At 34.1% G+C, this 15,054-nt stretch overlaps 1 protein-coding gene across 1 annotated transcript; it reads right to left on the bottom strand.

The window, feature by feature from the left end:
• Positions 1 to 3,441: 3,441 nt before the first annotated feature.
• Positions 3,442 to 9,451, bottom strand: LOC142849057 (prolactin-3D1-like). The gene is made up of 5 exons (XM_075971174.1): positions 9,421 to 9,451; positions 8,312 to 8,469; positions 6,714 to 6,821; positions 4,729 to 4,908; positions 3,442 to 3,636 (listed from the first exon to the last, which is right to left on the bottom strand). The coding sequence occupies exons 1-5, from the start codon at positions 9,449 to 9,451 to the stop codon at positions 3,442 to 3,444; spliced, it is 672 nt and encodes a 223-aa protein (XP_075827289.1).
• Positions 9,452 to 15,054: the final 5,603 nt, after the last annotated feature.

Below are 15,054 nucleotides of genomic sequence, written 5' to 3'. Positions count from 1 at the left end.
CATACTACAAGAACACTTGCTCAACTATATTCATAGCAGCTTTATTTGTAATAGCCAGAACTTAGAAGCAACTTATTTGTCACTCAGCCAAATAATGGATAAAGAAAATGTGGTACATTAACACAATGGAGTATTATGTAGTTGTCAAAAATAAAGACATCATGAAATTTGGAGGCAAAAGGATAAAACTAGGAAAAGAAAACATCATGACTGAGGTAACCCAGACTCAGAAAGACAAATATAGTATGTGCTCACTCATAATTAAATATTAACTGTGAAGAAAGGACAATCATACTACAAACCACAGACTCTGGGGCAGGGGAATAAATGGATCTTCCTTGGAATGGAAAATAGATGACTAAATGACAGGGAATAATCAAACTTAGGGTTGAAATCAATAAAATTGAATGTACTTTTTTTTTTTTTTGGTTTTTCGAGACAGAGTTTCTCTGTGGTTTTGGAACATGTCCTGGAACTAGCTCTCGTAGACCAGGCTGGTCTCGAACTCACAGAATCTGCCTGCTTCTGCCTCCCTAGTGCTGGGATTAAAGGTGTGCTCCACCACCGCCCGCCTAATCAATAAAATTGAAACAAGAAAACAATGCAAAGAATCAATGAAGAAGGAGTTGGTTCTTTGGAAAAATCAACAAGATAGACAAACCCTTATCAAAAGTAACTAAAAGGAAGAAAGAGACTATCCAAATAGATAAAATCAGAGACTTTAAAAAGGGGATATAGCAACAGACTCTGAGGAAATACATAGAATCACTAGGTCATACTTTAAAAACTTGTACTCCGCAAATGGGAAAAATCTAAAGAAATGAATAATTTTCTTGATAGGTACTAAATACCAAAATATAATCAAGACCAGATAAACAATTTAAATAAAACTATATCCCGTAAGAAAACAAAAATCAGTCATTAAACATCTCCCAACTAAAAAAAATAATAATAGCCAGATGGTTTCAATGTAGAATTCTATCAGAACTTCAAAGAAGAGCTAATACCAATATCCCTCAAATTATTTTGCATAATAGAAATAGAAGGAACATTGACAGATTCTTTTTTATAAGGCCACAATTACATGGATACTCCAACCAAAGATGCAACAAGGAAAGATAACTACATACCATTCTCCCTCATGAACACTGATGCAAAAATGCTCAATAAAATACTGACAAACTGAATCCAAGAACACATAAAAAAAAATCATCCACCATGACTAAGTAGGCTTTATCCCAGAGGTTCAGGGATGATTCAATATAGAAAATTCTGTCAATAAAATCCACCATATAAACAAAATGAAAGAAAAAAACACATGATCATTAGAGGCTGAAAAACCTTTGACAGATTCGAGATATTGGAGATTTCAGGGATACAAGGAACATGCATAAACATAATAAAGGCAATACACAGAAAGTTGACAATCAACATCAAACTAAACAGAAAGAAACTCAAAATGAATCCACTAAAATCTGAGATAAAAGAAGGCTGTATACTCTCCTCATATCTATTCAATATAGTACTCAAGGTTCTAGCTAGAGCAATATGGCAACAAAGTAGATTAAGGGGATACAAATTGGAAACGAAGAAGTCAAACTTTTGCTATTTGTAGATGATATGATAATATACATAAGGGACCCAAAAATTTCTACAAAGAACTGCTACAGCTAACGAACAGCTTCAGTAATATGGCTGGTTGTAAGAGTAACTAAAAAAATCAGTATCCTTCCTATATACAAATTATAAATGGGCCGAGAAAGAAATCAGAGAAATAATACCCTATACAATATGCACAAATAATATAAACTATCCTGGGGTAACTCTTTAACCAACAAGTGAAAGAATTTTATGACAAGAATTTTAAGACTTTGAAAAAAGATACGGGGGAAGATATCAGAAAATGGAAAGATCCCTCATGCTCATGGATTGGTAAGACGAGCAAATTAAAAATGCCAATCTTACCAAAAACAATCTATAGAGCTTGAAGTCAAGGATAGTGGTATTTCTACAACTTCCTCTATTGTACAGGATTGTTTAACTATTCTCGACATTATTGTTTTTCCATAGGAGGTTAAGTATTGTTCTTCTTAGGCATTCCAGTATAGGGAATAAGTTCCAAAGAGACAGTTCATAATGCTTTATGCCAATACTAAACTATTTTTATTACTATGGTTCAATAAAAGATCTTCAACTCAAGGATGTTGATAGCTACAGAAGCTCATTTATTGTACAGAATTGTTTTAGCTTTCCTAAAACTCTTTGTTTTTACCATATGAAGTTGAATAGTCTTTGCATTTAGGTATGTGAAGAATTGTGTTGGGATTTTTTATTTGAGTGCATCAAGTATTATACTGATCTTAGTATAACAGTTGTTTATTCATATAACCATAATTTCAGAAAAAATCTTTAAAAAGCAAATTCCTTTCTTCTCATTCTGTACCTCTAGGGTTCATCATGTGATTTATTAATTTATGAGATCAATATTATTCAACTAGTTTTTCTGCTTTAATCTGATATCTGCTATTCTTCCTGTGCTAGGATAATTTGTTTATATGCAATTTATAAGTTGAATACCCTAGAAGCAGTCCAATGCAGAACCACTCTGGTGTCAAAGTGAGTAACTGCTAATTCTTCTCATATATCTATTCGGCTTTTCCTTTGCTGACCTTGTATATCACTTATAGTTCCTCTTAATCTTGTCAGAAACCGTGAGACTTCAATTAGAATGTCACTGCTGAGAAACATGCTGCCCTGTCCACTGGTCTGCTGCACTGTGTCTACATATGTGGGAAACATTTCTTTGTTTTCTATTTTCTACTTTTAAAGTATTAGAATTGTCTTAGATCCTGAGCAAAAGAAGAGGAAAATTCTGATTCTTTCCTAAGGTGGTCCAAAGGATGATCAAGGGGCAGGAAGGCACTAGAGAAATATAGATCTGTTTCCTACTTCTGTCCTATTACATTTTTGAACATTTTAATTCATAGTACTTATGGATAGTCTCACATTATTGAACCTGTATTGCTTGTTATTGGACTAAAAATTTGCTCACAGAATAGTTTTCTTTTACAAATGACCTCAGATATCTATTCCTTTGATACATAGGATCATATGAGTAGCAACAATCTCTTGCTTTGATTTTACATAAATGATCTCTCTTCATTCACTAAAAACTTAAGCAAGTTTTATGCTGTCTTACGTGCTTGTCAAACTTTATATTTTTATGTGTACATCACAAAAACATGGAGCTATATTAGATGGAAATAGGAGACTTTCTTAAAATATAACACCGAATCTTTTGTTTAAAAATAATTATATTTTATTTTATAAGAAAATCCACTGTAGTCATGCATGAACTGAGAAGAAAAAAGAATTAAAATTCTGGTTCAACAAGGTCTCTGTCAGCAGGACATTGTAGGGATGTGCATTTAGCACTCATTTTTAAAACAAACACTCACTATTAAAGACAACTCGGCACCTCAAGACCTTGAGAAAAGTGTCGATCTTATGAGTATCCCTTTTTAGGCAGCGGACCAGGCTATAAAAGGCAAAAAGTTGAGTGTCTTCATCGGCTGATTTTAAGTCTGACAGTCCGGACCAGACAGGGGAGTCAGTTTCTTCATATACAATCTGGGTCTAAAAATTAAATGGACAGGTATTATTAACATTATCTTTTATCCCTTTCTCTCTCTCTGTCTCTGTCTCTCTCTCTCTCTCTGTCTCTGTCTCTGTCTCTCTCTCTCTCTCTCTCTCTCTCTCTCTCTCTCTCTCTCTCTGTGTGTGTGTGTGTGTGTGTGTGTGTGTGAAATACATACATATGATTTGGATGTCAGCGATCCATTTTGGGTAAATTTCCTCCAGTGACATCTACATTGACTTTTGAGAGACCTGCTCTTACTTTTACCTGCAGTTCATGGCAGACCCCTTTAGATCTGATTCCCTAGTCTGAGGGCTACAAAGTGAAGATACCACATTACACATTTGACACAAATTCTGAAACTAGATTCAGGTCCTCACACATGGAAGGAAGGTACTTAAAGACATGATGTATCTCCCAGTGCACCTTTCTCATAAATATTTAATTAACTCTGGTAATATAGGGGACTATACATTAATAGTGAGAAATTCTGGAAATTAAGGTAAAGTCATTAGATACCTAAACATAAATTGAAGCAAGCATATGTATTTTCTGACACTCCACTGATCTCAGATGAGACACATTCACACAAGTGGACAAATAGTGAACCAGCAAGGTACTATTGCCTGTGTACATGGAATTAACTAAATGACGATGAAAAGGCTAGTATCAGTTCTTTCACTTTGGGGAGTTTTACATACAGTCCTTTCCATGATGTGCCCTTCATACCATATTAGTTCTGATAGAGGGTCTTGATCCTTTTATTCTTTACAGGGAAATCCACTCTACATTTGCATACTATATTGGATCCCTGCACATGAGCAGAATATTTCATTTAATGTATTATGGTGCAGGATATCTAGGTTGTGACGGGTGTAAGATCTTCTGAATTAGACTGGAGTATTTACCCTCTTCAACAAAGTTACTGTCAAAATTAATATGAGGCGTACTACTATTTTCTACAGAGATCACTGTTCTATGGGCTTATTAAGTAACCTTGTATTTGAGATGTCTCAAAAGCCTTTTTGAATGACATAATGCATGAATTTTATAAATAGGAAAAACAAACCCACCATGTAGAAACAGCTTACCCTATTGAGTATGGTCTTAAGTCCCTCCAGAAGAATAATATTTTTAGCCTTCACAACATTGGTTGTTTTCAGCATATTATCAGAAGGTTTTGGAAGAGAGGGTATGGCTGACACCAGATGTTTCAGAGGTTCTTCCCAGGCATTAGTAATGTTGACGATTGCTTTCAGAAGGTCTTCAGTCTAAGCAAACATCATTGGACTTCATATTAAACTAGGTAACTTACAGATGGGTAGATAGATTCTTGTAGTTTTTTTTAACAAGGGAGACAATCTATAGTGTATTTTTATTACTAATATTATATTAATAATTTCATAATATAGAAATATTGCATAAATATAAAATGACAATTACTGAATTCCACTTGGATAAATAAAACTAATTGGATTTTAATAAATTTGGCTATGTCAAATGATCATATTTTGTGTGTCCTCAACCTTCAACCATTTGTCTTACTTGTTAGAACTGTTCTCTTTGATGGCTTAACCTGTCTGTGAGAAAACCAGGTTTTACATAGCTTAGTAGGTGTCCAAAGACAAGACTCATGTAACATAGGTGCCAAAAATGTCAGGAGTTAGTGGTTCAACTAATTTCTACAATACTGAAAAATTAGTTTCTCATGTACTTACTTAATATTTTATATTACAATAGAATATCAAAACAAATGAATGCAGGCAAAATGTTTTTCAAAATCCTATTTCTCATTTATCTGTATGATCCCAGAGCTCTTGCCACTAAAGAAGTTGCCAATTTATTGACATGTTTGAAAGAAAATTTATTACAAAGGATTACTTTAATTACAGGCATTAGTAGAAATCAGAATGCAATTTTAACCTGGTAATTCTTAGGTCAAAGACACAGTCATACAAAATAAGTTCTTTTCATAGTTGTTGACTTTGATGTTTGTATGAGTATGAAAATAAAGACTAGAGAGAAGCTCAAGTAGAATTTCATAGAAAAGTAAGTTTATAATCGAAATGGACAGATAAGTGTTGATCATCAACATATTACTAGGAGCATCAGGCAATAATGATTAAGAATAACTGCATGGCATAAAAGAAGATTAGTGTAAATTCTTATATTCAAGGGAAATGGATTCTGCATACTGTTTGGAGCCTCTGTTTTTTGTCTTCTTAAGAGTTCTATTATCAAAGACTGTATTTCTGTATCAACAGTATGCTATTTATGTTGTTTAGGAAATAATATGTACAAGTGTTTTCTTCAGTTTATTTCTTTATTATAAACACATGATATTCCAGAGAATATCTTCTGTAAAATTTCTTGTGTTGGGAATAAATTCATGACTGGAGAATAAATTATATGTGTGAGATGGATATACATTATTAATATTACATAGATAAAACTGATGCTTACGTACGTAGCCTGAAGGAAGAGATCAGAACACATATACATTAGATTTTCAGAGTTATGTAGACGTATCAAAAGAGAAATCATTCAGAAGAATATTATATGTTCTACGGAGGAATCTCTTAAACAGCCTAAGTTCAATTAAGACATAGGAAAAGGCAAATCCATGAGGCAGGACTGTAAAAAGAATGACAAAAGAGCAAGGGGTCCAGGATAGTTTAGGAGTTTAAGAGGACACACTACTCGTTTAGTGACATGATGCCATAGGAAGATTCTTTAGGGTTATATCACAAACACAGAGGAATTTGTATTTACTTCACATTTATATGAATATATTAGAAATGTGTGTTCAGTTCAGATCAAAACTTTCCAGGGAAAAGCAGAAGGTGCTGGTAAAAATAGTTTTCGATGTGGACAATTACAACTCTGGGACCGTGTGAGTTGGCAGGCATTTGACTGAGTGCTAACATTATGTGATTCTTCCTTGACAGCGGCATTTTCCTCTATCTATTCTGTCTGAAATTATCACAACTTTTACGGGCTCAGTAATCACACACAGCACAATTAACATGTGTATAGCATGACATTTTTAGTTAAAACAAAAAGAGAAGAAACATACTTTTGTTTCATTGACTTCCTGACGGGACTCTGGAGTATGGATGGAAGCTGTGTGGCATATCCTGGGCATCCTCTCAGTAAACCAACTTCTCTTGAAAAAGTTTACATCCTGGAAGAAATTAAATATTTAACTTTTTGGAATTCAGAATTGAATAAAAACCAACGTGATAGTTTGATAACCTGCAGATTTTTGATATTTAAGAGCAAAATGTGGGACACTAGAACGATGGAAACATCATCTGCTTACCTTTTATTCCTTTACATGAGTAAATCAACTGACTACCCTCCATTCTCTTCCCTTGTAGTGCTTGTTAATGACATTGTTTGGAAAGAAAACACTAAAATGGACCAAAACTTGTAAATACCTACACCTTTAAGGATCAGTTATACTAGGCTGAGAGTCGTAGAATTGCTATTATTTATACATATTTAAAATATCTTGTTTTTTGTTTGCAAAAATTAGTCTCTTATTTTTTAAAAATGTTATGTTCATTCATAAATTTGCTTTCAAGCATCACCAAGTGTCAATGCCGTAAAAAGTTCATGATAAATGTAGGATTCATTCATGGTGTTACAGTCAGCAATGAATCATTAAATTCTTTTTTTTTTTTTTTTTTTTTTTTTAGAGACAGGGTTTCTCTGTGATTTTGGAGCCTGTCCTGGAACTAGCTCTTGTAGACCTGCCTGGTCTCAAACTTGAATCATTAAATTCTAGGCATATTTTAAGGAAATATTCAGCAAAGAGTGAAGCAAGAATTTAGAAAATATTTAATGTTTATTAATTATATGAAGGATGTACTTGCATAAGGTATTTATTAAGAACATACAAATTACTTAGTTCTACCTATCAGCCAATTAAAATAGTTAATGGGTTCTTAGAAATGTGTGAATCTGAAAATTTATGAGAGAAAAATAAAGGGTATGAGAAAAACTAATAACAAAAAATAACTATGGGAATATATATTCCCTATAAATGTTGAGATATGTAATCTATATACTCAATGGAAAATGAAATTTTGCTTTGCTGTTTCCTCAATCGCACAACCTGAATAGATGAATTATATCCCTGAGGAAGAGAGAACACATTTTCTTTCTACAGAAGTCTGTCAATATTACTAAGACACTCATTACTGAGACAATAAACTGTGATTCTTTTATTTATGAACTTATGTGTAGAGCTATTTTGTTTCTTTTTCGTTTTTCACTGTTTACATGGTTTCAATTTTCTTTAGATTGTTTTCTCTCTATACAGCTAACTACACTTCATTTCTCATGCACTGGTTATCTTCAGATCAGTAAGTAAGGAATGCCTGAGAAGACAGAACCCCTGGAAATATGACCAGGAAATCCAAATTCCAATGAAGAAGTTCAGTTGTTATTGCTAAAGTTAGGACAGGAAAACTTAAAATATCATTAAATTCTTTACAATATTTTTTGAGATTCTTATGAAGCTTCACATTCTTCCCATTACACAATTCTTCCTATTACCTGAAAAAGTGAAGTTTTGTAATTGGACACATGAGTCATTCCAGTTTAATTAGTGGTCAGCTCTTTGAAGGCCCTTTTAGATAAGAATACAGAAGTAAGGATATTACTTACAAATTCATGGTAGATATCTGCAGCCAGGCCATATGTGGTGTGAGACTGTTCAACCACACGATCATACAGGTCTTTAGTGGACACAGTACCAGTTGGTTTGGAGGCTGCATGCTCCCAAAGGAGCAGACTTGACAGTAGCAGCAACATGCACATCCCGGCTGTCAGAGAAACGACAATGAGATGAGCTATACAAAGGAAGTAGCAGACAGCTAAACAAGCTATGAATGTGCTCTGACGGCCTCTGCTATGTGATTTGGGTTGATGTACTTTAACTGACTGTTCACTTTTACAATTTGGAAAATGCAGAGAAATAGATAGGTGTCTCCAAAAGAGAGTTAGAAAGGTGGGAGGTAGTTCACAGTTTGCATTTGCTCCAAAGGAGCTCCTCAGGTTTACAAACACAAGGAGTTTGTCTAACCATGAGCCAGAGACTCCAAGTCATTACCTGCATGTATCTGACATTCTAGAAAATTTATGATTGTCTTTCATTTCTTTAAAAAAATACTTTATTATTGTAACTAACTCTTTTTCTGTGTGTACATTACTTAAGAGTTAGGTGATTTGATAGTTTATCCCATTTGACTTATTTCAGTAGATATCCAACCTTGGCTCACAAAGTAGTTACAACTTCCTGATTTTGTGTTCAAAGAAATCAGACCACTCATTTAGTCCTGTGTTTTCAATATAGCATAATTTTTCTGTAACATCTTTGCATTGTATTTGTATTTTCTTTATGTTTCAAATGGCAACTTTTGAATTGTAAGGTTTTTAATAATTAATGATGATTAAATACTAGTAATACTGTCCCACTTTACTATCCTGTTATTAAAGACAACACAAAATAATTGAGAACTGCTTTGTTTCTGCAACACAATGAAGATTCTAGTTGATAAACCCTTAGAAGAAACGAATTGAGCAAGTAGAATAGAGAGACGTTTTTCACTTCTGTGTTAACTTGTGTCTAGATGAAGCATAATCAAATATAATTTTCCCAAAATTTCAGAATAGGTCACACCAAAGAAAATATACCGTAGAAACAACCTTGAAGAAATATACTAATGCTCATTTAGACTCTATATATTAGAGGTACATAATGAATAGTTACTTACCGGAGCTTGGTAATGTCATAGTGAGCTGCATCTCTGAGAAGATCCACCACAGTGTGATCCTCAATTGAAGAAAGCTGTGTCACCAAATTCTGCCTTCCGTCAACTTTCCACCTCCCATATATACCACCAGATTGTGCCCAAAGCCATGCAGAGCTGGGAGCCATATTGAATCAATGCCTAAAGATCAGTGACGTTCTTTCCTCAGGGTTGATTGACATCCTCTTTACATTTGCCACAATTATTTGTCAATATGTGTCATCAGACTGCATCCCCCCATATGATCAATAGAGTTCCAGTCATTCTCCAAATCAACAACTCCATCTTTGTTGGTTGGTTACTCATTTCCAGGTAAGCAGGAGAAAGCTTTCCCACAATACTTTCCCCTAGTTCCAGATCTTATAGGTCTGCCATGCCTTCTACAAAGTTTCCTACTGGTTCTGGTTATTATAATTGCTTTCAATATTTCACCCTTTCATCACAGAAGTCAATTATTACAGATTGTTTTAATTCTGTATTTTAACAAATATATTACATTAACTACTAAAATTGTAAAATATTTATCTCAATAGACTAGGTAACAGTTCCAGTAATAAGGAGGTCTTATCATAAAGGTTTAGAAGGCATTTTGACAAGCACATCATATTTATTTATGAAAAGTCAACTTATAAAAGCAGAAGATAACATTTTTAGGCTTTTTAGCTTATTTTTCTTGTTTTACAATATAACATACTCATTGTGTGGCTTCAGATTCATGTCAATTGCAATGGTAACTGTTGTGCTGTAGTTTCTCTACTTTCCACATTTTGCCAGATTCGCTGAGGTCCTTATCATATCCTTGAATTAGAGCTATTTCAGGTAATTAACTTGAAATAATCTACATAGTGACGGGTGGCATCATGAAAGTGACTCCATTTTGTAATAGATTCTATATTATAGGATCCCAAAATTTTCTTGTTACTTGACAGAAATATTCAATTTTCTTTAGCAATTGGTCTGATGGTACCATTCTGGTGGCTACAGGTTGTTTATTGACCAAATAGTTTTACTTAGAGGGCCTTAGAAATACTTTGAAATTTCCATCTTAAGATTTACAATTGCTTGCAATAACGTAAGTTTGCCTATAACCATCCTGATACAACCCCTATATTATATAAACATATGTCAACCTAACTCATTCCCTTGCATATTCTTAATAAAAAGGGATATTTTGACAGCATACTTTGATGCCTTTGTACTTGTTTCACCCTAAACTGATTTAGTTTTCAAAGACATACTTTTTTCCCCCACAGCCTATCATGGATGCTTAAATACTTGGATCATCCCTAAGTTCTCTTATGATAGCCATCATCCTATGGTTTAGTACTGATTTCTGATTATATTCTGATTAAAGTGACTGTGCCCTACGCTTTGGATTATCAAACTATCAGTTTTGTCCATGGACACATTATAACATATCCATCAATTATGTAGCAGTTTGGCTCAGCAGCAGTCTCCAAAAAGATGAGTTCCTACCCTCTGTCTAGCCAGAATATAAATCTGCAGATCAATTTTATTTAAATTTATTATATGGTACAAAAAGTTTGTCTGAACTAGAGAGCAGGGATACTATGGGGGTCACAGATCCTAAAGCTCATGATAGAGACAATTTCTCAGCAACACAGTCATACGTAGATATGATCTCAACTGTGTCCTAAATAGTTTCAGATATTGTAGGATCTCCCCAGGGTCAAGGGAGAAATTTACACCCTCCCTTAGTTTATTAAGAAGGTAAAGGAAAGTTCCTTATCCTTTAATAATTCTCCTTTTACTTGATTTCTGATGAAATTGTAGAAACTGATAGCATTGGTTTTCAGTATCCCCTGCAAATAGACAGCTTTTTTCTAAACTCATGATCAAGAAAATTCATGACCAACTGCCCCTCTGGTCACTTTCAGGGAATTCCTTAAAGTTAGTAGATTTTATTTTCTGATGTTTTCATATAATACTGAGGCTGTAACTGTTACTTCAATGCACATTTGATGAATAGGTAAACACACACATACATTTTATACACTACACACACACACACACACACACACACACACGCATATTGGTTGATTTTGTGATGCTTTCAGGTGTTTCTATGTCTTCATCTATGTGCATTTGTATGTGTGTGCAGTTATTTTGACCAGCATATTATGCCATTGTTAGTAATACTGCTGACATAATTTTACAAAGATTGCCTTGTTGATCTTAATCTCACTAATTAGTTTAAACTAAATGGACAGGCATCCAGGAATCTTTGTATGTCTTTCTCCACAGTGCTAGGATTCAAGTGCATGTCACCATGCCAGGTGTCATTATTTCTGAGGATCCAACTCAGGTCTTTATAAGAAAACACTGCCCAGAGAGAGCCTTCAATTATAGCGTGCTGAATTTTATATGTAAAGAATGCTGTGATTACTGAATATCATGGTTCAAAGTGTTATGGAAATTCAGTTTTTTTTTCTTTCAACAATTTGTAAACAAGGTATATTTTATAATTTGGTTGAATGTTTTGCTCAATTTTTTTTTTGATTTTTCGAGACAGGGTTTCTCCGTAGCTTTTTGGTTCCTGTCTTGGAACTAACTCTTGTAGACCAGGCTGGCCTCGAACTCACAGAGATCCACCTGCCTCTGCCTCCCGAGTGCTGGGATTAAAGGTGTGCGCCAGCACCGCCCGGCCTTCAATTTGTTTTTATATATGGCTTCAAATTTCAGGTTTTCATGATACAAAAAAGATTCTTGAGACTCGGGATTATGCTTAGCCTTATGTGGCAATCTTGTGTTTATTTTAAAATTTTTTTCTTTCCTAACTTTTGTCAAAGTTATGTGGAATCATCCTAGAGTGACGTTATATGAAGTCAGTCATCTATTCAGTCATTGCCACTATAATTAAATCCGTCCATCTTGGTGAGACATTCATTAAGAAAAAGAATGACAGAAGGGACGAGAAACAAAATGTCCTAAGAGGGTGTGAAAAATTCCATTTGGGGAACTTCATCCAGCTGAGGTAGGAAACAGTTCCACAGATTCAGGCCTACCCTGCAATTTATCACACTCAGTAGGATTTAGAAGAACTTAGAAAGATTTTAGGCTTCGACGGTGACTAAGATTGAGCATTAGATTTTTGAAATTATCTAACTTTAAACCTATTTTCAGTTATTCTCTTAGAAATGCAGAAAGATTTTAGGCTTCGACGGTGACTAAGATTGAGCATTAGATTTCTGAAATTATCTAACTTTAAACCTATTTTCAGTTATTCTCTTAGAAATGCATACAAGTTATTTGATTATTATTCCTTTTTCTTGAAGTCTTCCATGTTCTACCTGCCAACTCCATGTTCTCTCTCCCTCTAAATAAATGGTAAAGAAAGTAGCACACTGCAACATAAAATTCAATACATTCAGAGTAACTAGTCCTTAGAGCAAAACATTTCCTAGAATTTGATGTGACAAGACCTTCTGAAAGGTTGCTGTCAGTACCCTCAAAAAATCACTTCGCCCAGCTGCTGACTGAGATGAACCTAGCACACAGGATACAACATGAAAGACCTGATTAACAGTGCCCCCAAATAGCAGGAAGTAGTATGGACAGAACTATGTCCATATTCCCAAATATTGTTTATAACTGTTCGTTTACATTTAAAAGGGGATATGATATAGGTATGAATAATTTCCACTGGTATGGTCTTGGTTTACTGATACAAATTTGATGTCAATTTTGTTAGATATATTTCTGATCTTGACTAAGGTATTGTGATTGTGAAGTTCATTTAAAAATGTAATATATAATTAAAAATATAGTTTAATAGATAGTCATCTATAATAGTCAAGATTGTAGTCATGTTAGTTAGGTTTTATATATTCTCAATGCTTTCTTGGTTTGTCCTTCATACTTCATGTGTTCTGGTACAGTAAGTAACCTGACTTTCTTATATATTTCAGCTATATGTATTCTACATCTTATATCCTTTTTCTGAATCCTTATACTTGATTATTATGTCATTTAATGTATTAAGCTGAAGAAGAGGTAGGCAATGACTGTCACAAGATCATAATAAAAAAAGTTGTGTCCACCCATTCAAAAAGTTATCTCTCAAATTATTATGCAGCACAGTTACTTTCTATTGAGATCATTGTTATGTGAAAATATTATTAAAGAACCTTGGAGAAAGTTGGGTTTGCAAGCAGACCTTAACTAGAATAATAACCAGTGAATTGTAGAAAAAAAATTATTCTTGCAAATGAAGTATTTCAGAATTTATTGACATTTAAAAATTTCCAATTTCAGGCACAGGATCAACAAAGACATGTAGAAATGGCCTACCCTGCTGAGTATGGTCTTGAGTCCTTCCAGAAATCCATGATTCCTGTCCTTCATATTATTAGCTCTTTTCAGTATATTATCAGAAGTTCCTGGGAAAATGACCACTGCAGACACCAGGTATTTCAGTGATTCTATATGATGTAACGGTTCTCTGACAGTTGCGTCTTTCCTCATCTGCTGGGGTTGAAATAAGCACACACCTTATGGTCTCAGTAATCATACACACACCACATCACAACTATCTTCTTCTTAGCTTCACTTGTTTGGTGAAACCAGGGAGGAAATCTACTTTTGTTTTGAGAACTTGCTCATGGTTCTCTGAAATATGGATGGAGACAATGTGACACATGCTGAGTGTCCTGTCCCTTAACCAACTTCCCATGCCAAACTTTCAATCCTGGAAGAAATTAAATGATTCAATTTATTGGGATTTTAGAATTGAATAGAAGCAAACATGACCATAACATGAATGGATTTGAACTTTAAATTCTTAAAAGTCTGTAAATACACAAAATTAGAAACAGATGAAAGAAGAAAATACCATCTGCCTACTTTTCTTCACTTTATATATGCAAACTGAATTGCTGGCTGGCCAATCTTTTTTGTTCTTCACTAATGTATTTTCTTCCTAAATAATATTGTTTGAAAAAAAGCACTAACATGTATTTAATCTCCAAATCATTTATTTTTTAAAGTAGTATTCTTTTATTTAAAAAGAGATTAAGGACAAGATTGGAGGTAGAAGGGAGAAGCTAATAGGGATTTATTGAGACACAGAATTTTAAAAGGTAATTACTACAGAATCAAGAATTTTAGATTGTTTATTTTGCAACAGTGTTTCTCTGTGTAACAGTCCTAAGTGTTCTGGAACTACCCTTACAGATAAGGTTGGAGGTCTGCCTGGAACCCACAGAAATATGCCTGCCTCTGCCTCCCAAGTGCTGGGAATAAAGATGTGCACCACCATTGCTGAGCTGGAGAGATGGTTCAGTCATGAGAGACTAGGTTCACAGCCAAGAAAGAATCTAGGTTTCTTTACATAAAATTTTCACTGCCATATCCATTAGTATACATAATTTGATGTTTAGTAGGTATTTTCTTCAAATACATGGTGGTTGTTACTTTTGTATTTCAACATAGTCTATTTTTCTCGGTAAGTAGAAAACTCTCTGCTTTCAAGCTCAAATTTTTCCTTCAGCTCTGTCAATATCCTTTGGTATTATCTATAAAAGAAATTAGTGTGCATGTTAATGTTGAAAGCAACATGAACAACATAGAGTGGTGATT

This window comes from Microtus pennsylvanicus, chromosome 4 (assembly GCF_037038515.1).
Source record: "Microtus pennsylvanicus isolate mMicPen1 chromosome 4, mMicPen1.hap1, whole genome shotgun sequence".
NCBI classification, from domain to species: Eukaryota; Metazoa; Chordata; class Mammalia; order Rodentia; family Cricetidae; genus Microtus; species Microtus pennsylvanicus.
The sequence above is the reverse complement of the archived record's forward strand: the minus strand, read 5'-3'. Positions and strand labels throughout refer to the sequence as shown.